We start from the raw sequence: 13,886 nt of genomic DNA, 5'->3' as shown, positions 1-13,886 counted from the left end.
GAGCTAAATGCCAGAGGTGAGGTGAGAGTGACTACCCTTGGCATCAAGACACAATTTGACCAAGTATGGCATCAAGGAGCTCTAGCTAATTGGAGTCAATGTGAATCAGGAGGAAAACTCCGTTGGTTGGAGTCATACCTGGCACAAAGGAAGATTGTTGTGGTGGTTGGAGGTCAGTCATCTCAGCTCCAGGACATCACTGCAGGAGTTCCTCGGGGGAGTTTCCTCGTCCCAATCATTATCAGCTGTTTCATCAATGACTTTCCTTTCATCATAAAGTCAGAAGTGGGGATGTTTGCGAATGACTGCACAATGTTCAGCACCATTCACGGCTTTTCAGATAATGAAGCAGTCCATGTCCAAATGCAGAAAGACCAGGACGGTATGCAGGCTTGGCTGACAAGTGGCAAGTTACATTCACGCCACACAAGAGCCAGGCAATGACCATCCCATGACATTCAATGATATTACCCCCTCGCTGAATCCCCACGATCAACATCGGGGGAGTTACCATTGATCAGAAACTGAACTAGACTAACCATATTAATACTGTGGCTACCAGGGCAGGTGAAAGGCTAGGAATCCTATGGCAAGCACCTCATCTCCTCACCTCCCCCTACAAGGCACAAGTTAGGAGTGTAATGGAATACTCTCCATTTGCCTGGATGAGTGCCAGTGGTGGTTCCCCCGATTTCAGTGTTTGGCGGAGTCTACTTCTGGGGATTTTGTGAAACCCAAAGTTTTCCAGGCATCTTCGAAATGACCTCCGTTGGGCTCCTACCTTCTGCGGCCTCTGGTATCGACGATCCGGAGATTTTGACACTTGGACCTGTTCTGGTTGTTTCCTTTCCCCTTCAGTGTCTTTTGGGTTGCGGTCAACCTCGTTGCCTCGGCCTCGAGTGGAGCGATCTGCTTGTCCTGTTTGATGACCGCTTTTTCCATGTTCCTGATCGTTGCTCCTTGGTCCTCCAATTGTCGCTCCACCTTATCCATCATTCCCCTTATGGGGTTCAGCACGGTCTCAGTTGCCAGCTTCATCACCGACATGAGGTTCTCCTTTACCACCTCCCTATGCTTTTGGAGTTCATAATAATAAAATCTTAATTAGTGTCACAAGTAGGCTTACATTAACACTGCAATTAAGTTATTGTGAAAATCCCCTGGTCGCCACCTGTTCAGGTACACTGAGGGAGAATTCAGAATGTCCAATTCACCTAATAAGCATGTCTTTCGGGACTTGTGGGTGGAAACCGGAGCACCCGGAGGAAACCTACGCAGACTGGCTTTTGTGTGAGGAAGTACTTGCTGACATCATCTCTGACCAAGCTCTAATTTTTCATGTCCTCTTTTCCAGAGGAAATGTTTTTTTTCTCTATATCATTAACCTTGTCATAGAATCATACAGCACAGAACAGGCCCTTCGGCCCATCGTGCCCGCGCCAGTCAACTCCTTTAAAACTATCGTAAGCACTTTGATTAGGTTACCCGTTAATCGTCTATATTCCAGTGAGTACCAGTCTCGTCTATGCAACCTCCTGTCATAACTAAACACTTTTAGCCTCAGCATCATTTTGGTAAATCTCTGCTGTACCCCCTCCAAACAGTGTCTTTTATAATCTGCATGGCTGCACAACAATCTGGAATTCTTCAACTTGGTGGAGGGACACTGTTGTAGTTGTGACAAAGGCTTATCTCGTGCTTCATTGAGATTATTCTGAAATGATGTAATCAGGTGCATTAATCAGTTCTGGGGAAAGGCTGACCGATTTTTCCCTTTCGATTGTGTTGTAGAATCAGATGTTAGAGCTCTACATGAAGACTGTCCTGATGAGCAAGACCAAGCCTCCAAAATATCTTCTGGTGAGCAATGATTTAGTGTTATTCAAAATATTTGTAAGAATTTTAAGCAAAGTGAGCACATGGTTTATTTAGTCAGTTGTCTCCAGTTCAGCTGTCCATTTGGCATCTCTCGAGTTATTGGCTGAGTCTGGTACTCTGGGCACTTTTAAGTTTCATTGATCACAGCTGTGAAACAAGACTTCAAACTTTCTACTTATTAGAAAGTCTTCACTGAATTAATCGTAGAATCGCTACAGTGTGGATGAAGGCCATTTGGCCCATCGAGTCTGCACTGATCGCCTGAAAGAGCATCCTTCCTAGGGACACTCCCCTGCTCTATCCCCGTAACCCTGGACACTAAGGGTCAATTTTAGCGTGGCCACTCCACCTAAACTGCACATCTTTGAACTGTGGGAGGAAACTGAAGCACCCGGAAGAAACCCATGCAAATACAGGGAGAACGTGCAAACTCCACACAGACAGCCACACAAAGCAGGAATTGAACCCGGGTCCTTGGTGCTGTGAGGCAGCAGTGCTAACCACCGTGACGCCCCAAGTGAATAGGATAGATTCCAAGCAATTCGGTGTGGTATAAAAATTTGTGGCATTGAAGAAAGTGTACATTTAGTGCAAAAACAACCAGCCATTGAGTCTAACTGCTTGTTTTTGCAGGAGCGCTGTGAGTCATTGCTTCGACATGTGTCCCATCAAGAATTCAAGGAATCCCTGCTCCCTTCAATGCATAAATCTATCCTGCGCAGTCCTGAGAATGTAATTGAAAGTAAGTGACATGCATGTTGACCTGCACTGTTAATGCAAAGCCATTTAATGTGTCCTTTTAATGTTCTCTTGTCTGACATTTAGTTATTGAGCACAGTCAGCCAATTCTCAGAAATTGAATTGGACCAGCCATATAAATACTATGGCTACAAGAGCAGGTCAGAGGCTGGGAACTCTGGTGATTAACTTGCCTGGCTCCCAAAACATGTTCACCATTGACAAGGCAGGCACAAGTCCAGAGTGTGTGCGTATACTTTCCGATTGCTTGGATGAGTGTGGCTCCAACAACATATATATCAGATGGACAGTAGTAGTTCAAGATGGTATTTCACCACCACTTTCTCAAAGGCAATTAGGCATGGGCAATAAATGCCGGCCTTGCCAAAGTCACTCGGATCCAAAAAACAAAAAAAATAAAATACATCACGTGAGCATGCTTCATACAAGGCTAGGTAGTGAGTGCTGTTCGGCTGTTTCACCATGAAGATGATCCCCGTTTCTGTTTTCCTGCTGCCAAATTTCTTGTCCATGCTGGATGTAATCTGGTTTTCAAGTGCCCCACATCTGCACCCCAGCCATCACTCAGGCTGACTGTAATGACCCAGATCTTCCATTCAGCGGCAGAGCAGGACCCACGATGAGCAGAGTCAGGAAGCTAAGAGCTTAAGGTCTGTCTTTAGTTCATTGACCTGCATTTTTTTTTCTAAATCCAATGGAGGCTGCCAACCTTAAAAAAACACGCACCCCTCCACACGCACAGGCACCACCCCCACACGCACAGGCAACCCTTGCCCCACACACACACAGGCACCCCCCCCCCCCCCACACACACAGGCACCCCCCCCCCCACACACACACAGGCACCCCCCCCCCCCCCCACACACACAGGCACCCCCCCCCCCCCACACACACACACACACATAACCCCAGATGATGTTCCTCCTACCCCTTAAGGTTATCACCCCTCACGGGTGTATGGACAACTCCCCTCGCTGATGGTGTTCAACCCCCTCCTTCAGTGTAATCTATTAACTACTATATTCTTCTCTGTTTAACCCCCCCCTCCCCCGACACTGTTCATCACTGATGTTCCCCCCACTTGCAATCCCGCAATGCTAATCTATTTTCCCCCCCTACCTCCTGTGCTGCAATCCTCTCCCAATCCTGACAAATGCTGATTCTTTTTCCTAGCACAATCCTTGACAATGCTGGGCTGGAGCAAGGATTTCAGAAGGTGAGTTGGGAGAGGGTATGGGGGTGGGGAGGAGAGAGCCGGGGTTGATTATTACTTTTTAAAATTAATTTATTTTTATTCTATTACGTGATATGGGCGTCGCTGGTTAGGCCAGCATTTATTGTCCATATCTACTTGCCCTTCAGATGATGGTGGTGAGTTGCTATCTTGAACCGCTGCAGTCCGTGAGGTGTAGATATATTCACTGTGCTGTTAGGGAGGGAGTTACAGGATGTTGCCCCAGCAGCCGTGAAGGAACGGCAATATATTTACAAGTCAGGGTGCCGAGTGACTTGGAGGGAACCTCCAGGTCGTGGAGTTCCCACGTATCTGCTGCTCCTCTCCTTCTAGATGGTAATGATCGTGGGTTTGGAAGGTGCTGCCTGGGAAACCGTGGCAAGTTACTGCAGTGCATCTTGTGGATGGTTCACATGGCTGCCACTGTTCGTGGTGGAGGGTTTGAACGTTTGTGGAAGGAGGAGCAATCAAGCGGGCTGCTTTGAGCTGGATGATGTCGAGCTTCTTGAGTGTTGATGGAACTGCACTCCTCCAGGCAAGTGGAGAGTATTCTATTACACTCCTGACTTGTGCCTTGTAGATGGTAGACAGGCTTTGGGCGGTCAGGAGGTGACTTGCTCGCCGTGGGATTCCAAGCCTTTGACTTGCCCTGGTAGACACAGTATTAATATGGCTAGTCCAGTTCAGTTTCTGATCAATGGTAACCCCCAGGATGTTGATTGAGGGATTCAGCAATGGTACTGCCATTGAGTGTTAAAGGGGGGGGGAAGTTATATCCTCTCTTGCAGGAGATGTCATTGCGTGGTGTGAATGTAACTTACCACTTGTCAGCCCAAGCCTGGATATTGTCCAGGTCTTGCTGCATTTGGACATGGGCTGCTTCATTATCTGAGGAGTCAAGTAAGGTGCTGAACATTGAGCAGTCATTCGCAAACATCCCCACTTCTGACCTTGTGATGGAATGGTAGTCATTGATGAAACAGCTGATGATGGTTTGGCCTTGGACACTACCCTGAGGAACTTCTGTAGTGATGTCCTGGAGTTGAGGTGATTGACCTCCAACTACCACAACCATCTTCCTTTGTGCAAAGTATGACTCCATCAAGCGAAGGGTTTTTCCTCTGATTCCCATTGATTCCAGATTAGCAAGGGCTCCTTGATGCCATACTCGGTAAAATACTGCCTTGATGTCACGGGCAGTCACTCTCACCTCACCTCTAGCATTCATCTCTTTTGTCCATGTTTGAACCAAGGCTGTAATGAGGTCAGGAGCTGAATGACCCTGGTGGAACCCAAACTGAGTGTCCGTAAGCATGTTATTGCCATCGGCCATTTCTTGATATCAAGTGGAGTGAATCCGATTGGCTAAAGTCTGACATCTGTGATGCTGGGGACCTCTGGAAGAGACCGGGATAGGTCATCGACTCGGCACGTCTGGCTGAAGATTGTGCGAATGTTTCAGCCTTGTCTTTTGCACATATGTGCTGGGCTCCTCCATCATTAAGGATGGGGAAATTTGTGGAACCTGCCCCTCCAGTGAGTTGTTTAATCGTCCACCACCATTCACAGCTGGATGTGACAAGACTACAGAGCCTAGATCTGATCCGTCCGTTGTGGAATTGCTTAGCCCTGTCTATTACTTGCTGCTTATTCTGTTTGAGACAAACATAGTCCTGTGTTGTAGCTTCACCAGGTTGGCACCTAATTTCTCAGTATGCTTGATGTTGCTACTGGCATACTCTCCTGCACACTTCATTGAACCAGAGTTGATCCCCAGGCTTGGTGGTAATGGTAGAGTGGGAGATATGTCAGGCCATGAGGTTGCAGATGGTGGTTGAATACAATTCTGTTGCTACTGATGGCCTACGGCACCCAGTCTTGTTGCTAGATCAGTTCGAAGTCTATCCCATTTAGCTTGGTGGTAGTGCCACACAACACAATGGAGGGTATCGTCAATGTGAAGACCGGATTTTGTCTCCAGAAAGTCTGTGCGGTGGTCACTTCTACCAATACTGTCATGAAGCATCTGCAGCAGGCAGATTGCTGAGGATGAGGTCAAGTATGCTTTTCCCTCTTGATGGTTCCCTCACCACATGCTGCAGGCCCAGTCTAGCAGCTATGTCCTTTACGACCAGCCAGCTTGGTCTGTGGTGGTACTATCGAGCCACTCTTCATGAAGGGCATTGAAGTTCCCCCACCCAGAGCATATTCTGCCACCTTCAGTGCTTCCTCCAAGTGGTGTTCAACACCCTAATTTGGAGGAGTACTGATTCATCAGCTGATGGTGGCCGGTATGTGGTAAACAGCAGATTTCCTTGCCCATGTTTAACCTGAAACCATGAGACTTTATGGGGCCCAGAGTCGATGTTGAGGTTTACCAGGGCAACTCCTTCCTGACTGTGCCACCACCTCTGCTGGATCTGTCCTGCCGGTGAGACAGTCTGTGAGTAACTTTGGCTCAGGACCCCAGATGTTAATAAGGAGGACTTTGCAGGGTCGGCAGGGCTGGGTTCCTGGTGCCTGCTGGTCCTTCCGGTTTCATTTCTTTTTTGTGATTTTGTGGGGGGTTGAATACAACTGAGTGGCTGACTAGGCCATTTCAGAGGGCATTCAAGAGTCAACCACGAGTCAGATGCAGGCCAGACAAGATAAGGATGGCAGGTTTCCTTCCCTGAAGGACATGAGTGAACCAGATGGGTTTTTACGACAATCTTCACTAGACTTTTAATTTCAGATACTTTTATTGAGTTTAAATTCCATCACCTGCCGTGGTGGGTTTCGAACCCGAGTCCCCGGATCATTATCCTGGGTCTCTGGTTTACTAGTCCAGCGACAATACCACTATGCCACCGCGCCCCCTGGAAGGGCTGCTGAGCATTGCCGGGTGGGGAGGGATTGAGCATTGTTGAGGGGCGAGGAGCTGAATGTTGGGTTGCAGTGGAGCAGGAGGCCAGTTGATTTACCTAGAGCTATGTCCTTGAACAGTCTTTACACCTGCTAGGGTTAATCTCTGTAAAAACCAGGGTGAGTATAGAGCAAACAGCCCAAGTGTCTGTGGTTCTGGCCATCTTGACCCCATCGTCATAGGGAGTCGTGCAGCAATCTGGACAGAGTAAAACCAGCAATCGGAAGGTTAAACTTCTCGCCTTAAATACCGCGATTGTGTGCTTGTCAGGGCATCCTCACAGCCACAAGGAGCAGCAACGCCTTGCGTTGAGCTGTTAGTGGATTTGCGGTTGGGGCATGTAGGAGATGGTTGCGTGTTTGGCTCCTACCAGTGTCGTCATTTTTAGGCTCGTTACACACCGTGTTTTGGAAACAAATTCATGTGAGAAGTCCTGGGCAGGTCTGAGACATTTCAAGGATGTCAAAAACCAAAAGAAAGAACAAAGGGAAAAACGGAGTGAGCAAAAGCCCACTGCCGAACGTGGTGGCGAGCTCAGCAGGAGAAAAGATGGCGGGAGAGAGCTCGTTGGGTAGGGCTGCACCCAACACAGTGGAAAAGGTGGCTGAAGTGATGGCCGGGGAATTTGAGCGACTGTTTCCAAAATACTTCGACAGGCATCGGACAGAGGTGATGACCGCACTCGAGTGGGTGGGTGAGAGCCTTGCTCCAATGAAAAAGGCATTGCCGAAGACGTTGGCGGTGCAGGAACAAGGCGAGAAGATGCAGGGAGTGGAGGAGGCATTGTCACAGCACAGTGACCTGTCTACTATGTACGTACTGTGTACGCTCCCTCGGCCGCAGAAAAATACTTTTCACTGTACTTTGGTACATGTGACAATAAATCAAATCAAATCAAATCAAATCCCTTCCATGGACACCTGATCCTCCTCCATGATCCTACCGGAAATCGCCGAAAAGACCCTACCCTCCAGCTCCATCACCGACAGCACTTCCTCCAGTAACGAAGAGGATGGTGCCACAGGAAGGTTCGGGAAGATCTTTCTCGCAAAGTTCCACATCCCGAGGGGTGTGGAGGGGGGTGGAAAGCAACAGTGGGGCTGAGAGCCAAAGTGGAGGACCTGCCTGAGGAGCTAGAGATCCGGAGGCCTGCAGTGTATTTTGCTGAGATGTTCGATAAGTTGACAGGGGAAGGGGAGGACCCCATCTACTACATATTGGACAAGGCCCACCGGTCACTCCGGTGAGGATGTAATGGGGTTGCTGAGGAGATTTCGGGATACAAATAGAATTTGGGGGAAAGTGAGTATTCTGTGGTGGCTTCTCCCGGGGGGGGGGGGGGGGGGGGGGGGGGGGGGGGGGGCTTGATTGGGAAGGTGAGGGAGGTAATGTTTCGGTGGGATAGTCTCGCCTTGTCATTGGCAGACCCGATGCACATAGTGGGGATGAATATTCTGCCATTTCTGCATGTTTTTTTGTCTCTTTTACAGTATCTGTCGACTTTTGTTAGCAAAGTAATTTTTTTTATGGGGGTAGTTAGGCTGATCTTGTTATTTGTGTGGACAGGGAAGGTGGCTGGGATTAGAAAAACGGTGCTCCAAAGGGGCGGAAGTTGGGTGGGGGTAGGGTTGCCCTTCCGGACGTGCTGTGATATTAATGGGCAGCGAATGCGGAGGAGGTGCAGGGCTGGAGTAGGGAGATAGAGGCCTTATGGGTGCGGAAGGAGGTGCCTTCCTGGAAGGGATTATGGGCGCTACTGTTTGCCCCAGGGAAATAATTCGGGAGTCCTGTGATGGTAGCCACACGGAAGATCTGGAGGCAATTCCGACAGCACTTAAGCTGAGGGCAGGCTCGAGGGTGATGCTGACGAGAGGGAACCATGAGTTTGAGCCAGGGAGGATGGTTGCAAGGTTCCAGGGTTGGGAGGTGGGAAAAGTGAAGGAGATGACGGGTTTGAGCCAGGGAGGGGCAGTTCACAAGCTTGAAGGAATTGGGGGTGAAGTTTGGGCTCCAACGTGAGGAAGGCTTCAGATACATGCGGATGTGGAACTTTGCGAGAAAGATCTTCCCGAACCTTCCTGTGGCACCATCCTCTTCGTTACTGGAGGAAGTGCTGTCGGTGATGGAGCTGGAGGGTAGGGTCTTTTCGGCGATTTCCGGTAGGATCATGGAGGAGGATCAGGTGTCCATGGAAGGGATTTGATTTGATTTGATTTGATTTATTGTCACATGTACCAAAGTACAGTGAAAAGTATTTTTCTGCGGCCGAGGGAGCGTACACAGTACGTACATAGTAGACAAAGAGAATAATCAACAGAGAACATTGACAAATGGTACATCAACAACAGTGATTGGTTACAGTGCGGGATTACGGTCAAGTGGGAGGAGAAGCTGGGGATGGTGTTGAAGGAGGGATTATGGTGCGAGGTGCTGCAGAGGGTTAATACCTCAACCTTGTGTCCCAGGCTGGGGTTGATTCAATTAAGTGCACAGGGCGCACGTAATGCAGGCGACGATGAGCCGGCTGTTTGAGGGGGTGGAGAATAGCTGCGAACAGAGCGGGAGGGGCCCAGCTCATGTTCATATCTTCTGGTCCTGCCCAAAGTTGGAGAAATTTTGGGGTTGTTTTTTAGCGCCACGTCAGAGGTCATACTCGTAGATTTGGAGCCTGGTTCCGTGGAAATCATATTCGGGATGTCATCTGCCAGAGTTGCAGATGGGTGCGGAGGCAGAGGCTTCGCCTCATTGATCGCACGCAGGGGGGGGTCCTGTGTGGTGGAGGTTAGCTTCTCCCCCCTGTGCCTCAGTGTGGCTGGGGGACCGAATGGTGTTCCTATACTTGGAGAAGATGAAATATGCTCTGAGAGGGGCAGATGGGAGGGGCGAGGGGAGTGGTTCCAGTCAAGGGGTAGGAGGTGGCAGTTTGTGGGGTGGGGGGCAGGGGTTAATGTTGGGTTTGTCTTTATTCTTTGTAAAAATGTTAAAATATTGAAAATTTGAATAAATGTTAGTTGAGCTGTTCGCCATTCCTTATATCCAAAGCTTCAAGCCATTATCTCCACTGAGAGCTCTAAATCGGAAGAGACCAGAAATTCTATTTGAGACGTTTTTCAATCATTTCTTTTAAAAGTTTCGACAGTATATGTCAATCGCGGCTCAATTAGTTGCACTCTTGACTCTGGGTCCGAAGATTATGAACGCAAAAGTCCATTCTGACTCTCCAATGCAGTACCAAGAGAATGCTGCACTGTCGGAGGTCCCGTGTTTTGGTTGAGATGTTAAGCTGAGATATGTCTACTCACGCAGAAAATCCCATGACAGTATTTTGAAGCGTACCCCCTGATACCCTGGCCAATAATTATCTCTCAGTCAACATCACCAAAAGCAAATTATCTGCTCGTTATTACACGTTTGTGGAAGCTTGAAGTGCACAAATCTGCTGCCATCTTAGCATAGCCACTATACTTCAGAAGTATTTCATTGACTGTAAAGCACGTTGGCGTTGTGAAAGATGCTTTAGAAATGCAAAACTTTCTTCATTTCTACACAGTTGTATAGAATTCCTGCTGGCTGATGTAATGTATTGAGTTTCTCTTTGTTTACTTACTGACTCTGTTCCTTACAGCCATCTGCTATCTACTATCTTCAGTAACTCTTGACCTTAGCCAATATGCCATGGACATCGCCAAAGGCCTTGCAAGTAAGTGTGAAGTGGGGAACCATGTCATTAGTTATGGTAATTAGTATTAGTAATTAGTTAGGCTTGTTAGCACTGTTGCTTCACAGCTACAGGGTGCTTGGTTCGATTCCCGGCTTGGGTCACGGTCTGTGCGGAGTCTGCATGTTCTCCTCGTGTCTGCCTGAGTTTCCTCCGGGTTCTCCGGTTTCCTCCCACAGTCCAAAAATGTGCAGGTTATGTGGATTGGCTGTGCTAAATTGTCCTTAGCATCCAAAAAGGTTAGGTGGGGTTACTGGGTTACGGTGGCGGTGTGGGCTTGGGTAGGGTGCTCTTTCCAAGGGCCGGTGCAGACTCGATGGGCCGAATGGCCTCCTGCACTGTAAATTCTATGATTCTGTGTAATGATTTGTCCTCTGTCCTTGCTAATAAATGGACAGCTTTTATAAATTTATTCAACCCCATTAGCCTATTAATGGGGATCTGATTGTATTTGTTTCCTGTATTTCTGTATCATGGTCCAACTAAACCTCGAATCAAGAAAAAGGAGTAAATTAACTTATTTGACAAAATGGTGGCTCGAGGTTGTTGCAGGAAGTCAGTGTGCTGATTTGAATGCCCCAAGTTTGTCATTTTCTTTTCTATACCTCAGGCCAGCTGAAGTCTAACAATGCCCAACTGATGGATGAGGCTGTGACAGCTCTACGCAACTTAACTCACCAATGCAGTGACCCGGCTGCTGTTGAATCTCTTGTCCGACACCTCTTTGCCATTCTCGGGGGTAAGTCATTAAAGAACAAAAATCCAGGAAATCCCCCTGCATGTGTGTGTGTGGTCTGTATATATGTGGGTGCATATCCTGTCAGTCTAGCTAATGTGCATAACTTTCATTTTGTGTCATGTTTGTCCTCTTTTATTTTCTTTATTTTTTTAAATAATTTTTATTGGAATTTTTTACAGAAAATATAACAAGTATAGCAAAAAGCAGTAATATGCAACTAACAGCCCCATAACACCCACAATTCCCCCCATACCGTAACATCACATGTATCACATTCCCCCACCCCCCCCCCCTCAAACAAGAGAACTTAACCATAAATTAAAATTAGATAAATCAAATTTAAATAAAATAAGCCAACATAATCAACGTCCCCACCCCCCCGGGTTGCTGCTGCTACTGTCCCTGTACCCTATCGTTGAGCCAGAAAGTCGAGGAAAGGTTGCCACCGTTTAAAGAACCCTTGCACCGATCCTCTCAGGGCGAATTTAACCTTCTCAAGCTTAATGAAGCCCGCCATGTCATTGATCCAGGTCTCCACGCTTGGGGGCCTCGCGTCCTTCCACTGTAGCAAAATCCTTCGCCGGGCTACTAGGGACGCAAAGGCCAGCACACCGGCCTCTTTCGCCTCCTGCACTCCCGGCTCTACCCCAACCCCAAAGATCGCGAGTCCCCATCCTGGCTTGACCCTGGATCCCACCACCCTTGACACCGTCCTCGCCACCCCCTTCCAGAACTCCTCCAATGCCGGGCATGCCCAGAACATATGGGCATGGTTCACTGGACTCCCCGAGCACCTGGCACACCTATCTTCACCCCCAAAGAACCTACTCATCCTCGTCCCAGTCATGTGGGCCCTATGCAGCACCTTGAATTGGATGAGGCTAAGCCGCACACACGAGGAGGAAGAATTTACCCTCTCCAGGGCATCAGCCCATGTCCCGTCTTCGATCTGTTCCCCCTCCCACTTCGTTTTCAGCTCCTCTACTGACGCCTCTTCCACCTCCTGCATAAGCTTGTAGATATCGGATATCTTCCCCTCCCCGACCCAGACCCCCGAGAGCACCCTGTCACTCACCCCCTTCGCGGGGAGCGCAGGGAATCCCTCCACCTGCCGTCTAGCAAATGCCTTTACCTGCAGATATCTAAACATGTTTCCCGGCGGGAGCCCAAATTTCTCCTCCAACTCCCCCAGGCTCGCAAACCTTCCGTCGATAAACAGGTCCTTCAGCTGTCTAATGCCCGCTCTATACCATCCCCGAAATCCCCCATCCATGTTCCCCGTGACGAACCTATGGTTCCCCCTTAACGGAGCCTCCATCGAGCCCCCCACTTCTCCCCTATGTCGCCTCCACTGCCCCCAAATCTTGAGGGTAGCCGTCACCACCGGACTCGTGGTATACCTCGTGGGAGGGAGCGGCCACGGCGCCGTTACCAGGGCCCCCAGGCTTCTATCCCCACAGGACGCTCTCTCCATCCGTTTCCATGCTGCCCCCTCCCCCTCCATCACCCACTTACGCACCATCGACACGTTGGCCGCCCAGTAGTACCCCGAGAGGTTGGGCAACGCCAGCCCCCCCCCATCCCTACTCCGCTCCAAGAAGACCCTCTTCACCCTCGGGGTGCCATGCGCCCAAACAAATCCCATGATGCTGCTGGTCACCCTTTTAAAAAAGGCCCTAGGGATAAAGATGGGCAAGCACTGGAAGAGGAACAAGAACCTCGGGAGAACCGTCATTTTGACGGATTGCACTCTGCCCGCCAGCGATAGCGGCACCATGTCCCACCTTTTAAATTCCTCCTCCATCTGTTCCACTAGTCTGGTGAAGTTAAGCTTATGAAGAGCCCCCCAACTCCTGGCCACCTGCACCCCCAGGTACCTGAAACTCTTCACTGCCCTCCTGAAGGGGAGCCTCCCAATTCCCTCCTCCTGATCTCCCGGGTGCACTACAAATACCTTGCTCTTTCCTAAGTTCAGCTTATAGCCCGAGAAGCCCCCAAATTCCGCTAACAGTTCCATCACCCCCGGCATTCCCCCCTCTGGGTCTGCCACATATAACAGCAGGTCGTCCGCATACAGCGATACCCGGTGCTCTCTCCCCCCCCCCCCCCCCCCCCCCCCCCCCCCCGCGCACCAGACCTCTCCACTTCCCTGACTCCCTCAACGCCATGGCCAGCGGTTCAATCGCCAGTGCAAAGAGCAGGGGGGACAGGGGACACCCCTGCCTGGTCTCTTTTATTTTCATGCAGTTATTGTAGTACTAATGCCGGTTGTCTAACAACGTACTGGTTAGTTGCTGTTGTGGTACTGCTTTACTTGCACCATCATTGACGGGAGAGGACTGCGTTACAAGGCCCTCCCATTCCCAGTGTGCCAAAGGGCTCTAATCCAGCAGCAGTTTTCTCCAACACCTTTCTCCCGCCTTTCTGCTTCCTGGCTTGTTTTTTCTCTCTCTTTGTTTTGCACTTATTTTATTTTTGTTGCCATCAATGTTGTTTTTCTGAAGATTTACCATTTGCTGTTTTTTTTCCCATCTGGCCCCACCCGCAATCTTTTGAACCCAATTCTGTTTATTTCGTTCTCCATTTCTTTTCATAAATACTCTGATCCATGCTCTTTTTTTTTTAACCAAAGAGTGCATTTCCACTTTTGATT

General features: G+C 49.1%; 1 protein-coding gene across 1 annotated transcript in view; it reads left to right on the top strand.

Moving 5' to 3' along the window:
- gcn1 (GCN1 activator of EIF2AK4) overlaps positions 1-13,886 on the top strand; it is a 175,491-nt gene that overhangs the window by 33,450 nt on the left and 128,155 nt on the right. The window contains exons 8-11 of the mRNA XM_038793220.1: positions 1,792-1,860; positions 2,512-2,620; positions 10,402-10,476; positions 11,105-11,233. Of these exons, the coding sequence (XP_038649148.1) occupies positions 1,792-1,860; positions 2,512-2,620; positions 10,402-10,476; positions 11,105-11,233 (382 nt within the window). The remainder of the gene's footprint in view (positions 1-1,791; positions 1,861-2,511; positions 2,621-10,401; positions 10,477-11,104; positions 11,234-13,886) is intronic.

Source organism: Scyliorhinus canicula, chromosome 1 (genome assembly GCF_902713615.1).
Source record: "Scyliorhinus canicula chromosome 1, sScyCan1.1, whole genome shotgun sequence".
In the NCBI taxonomy this organism is placed as follows: Eukaryota; Metazoa; Chordata; class Chondrichthyes; order Carcharhiniformes; family Scyliorhinidae; genus Scyliorhinus; species Scyliorhinus canicula.
Note: the sequence above shows the minus strand (reverse complement) of the source record. Positions and strands in the feature narration are given on the sequence as shown.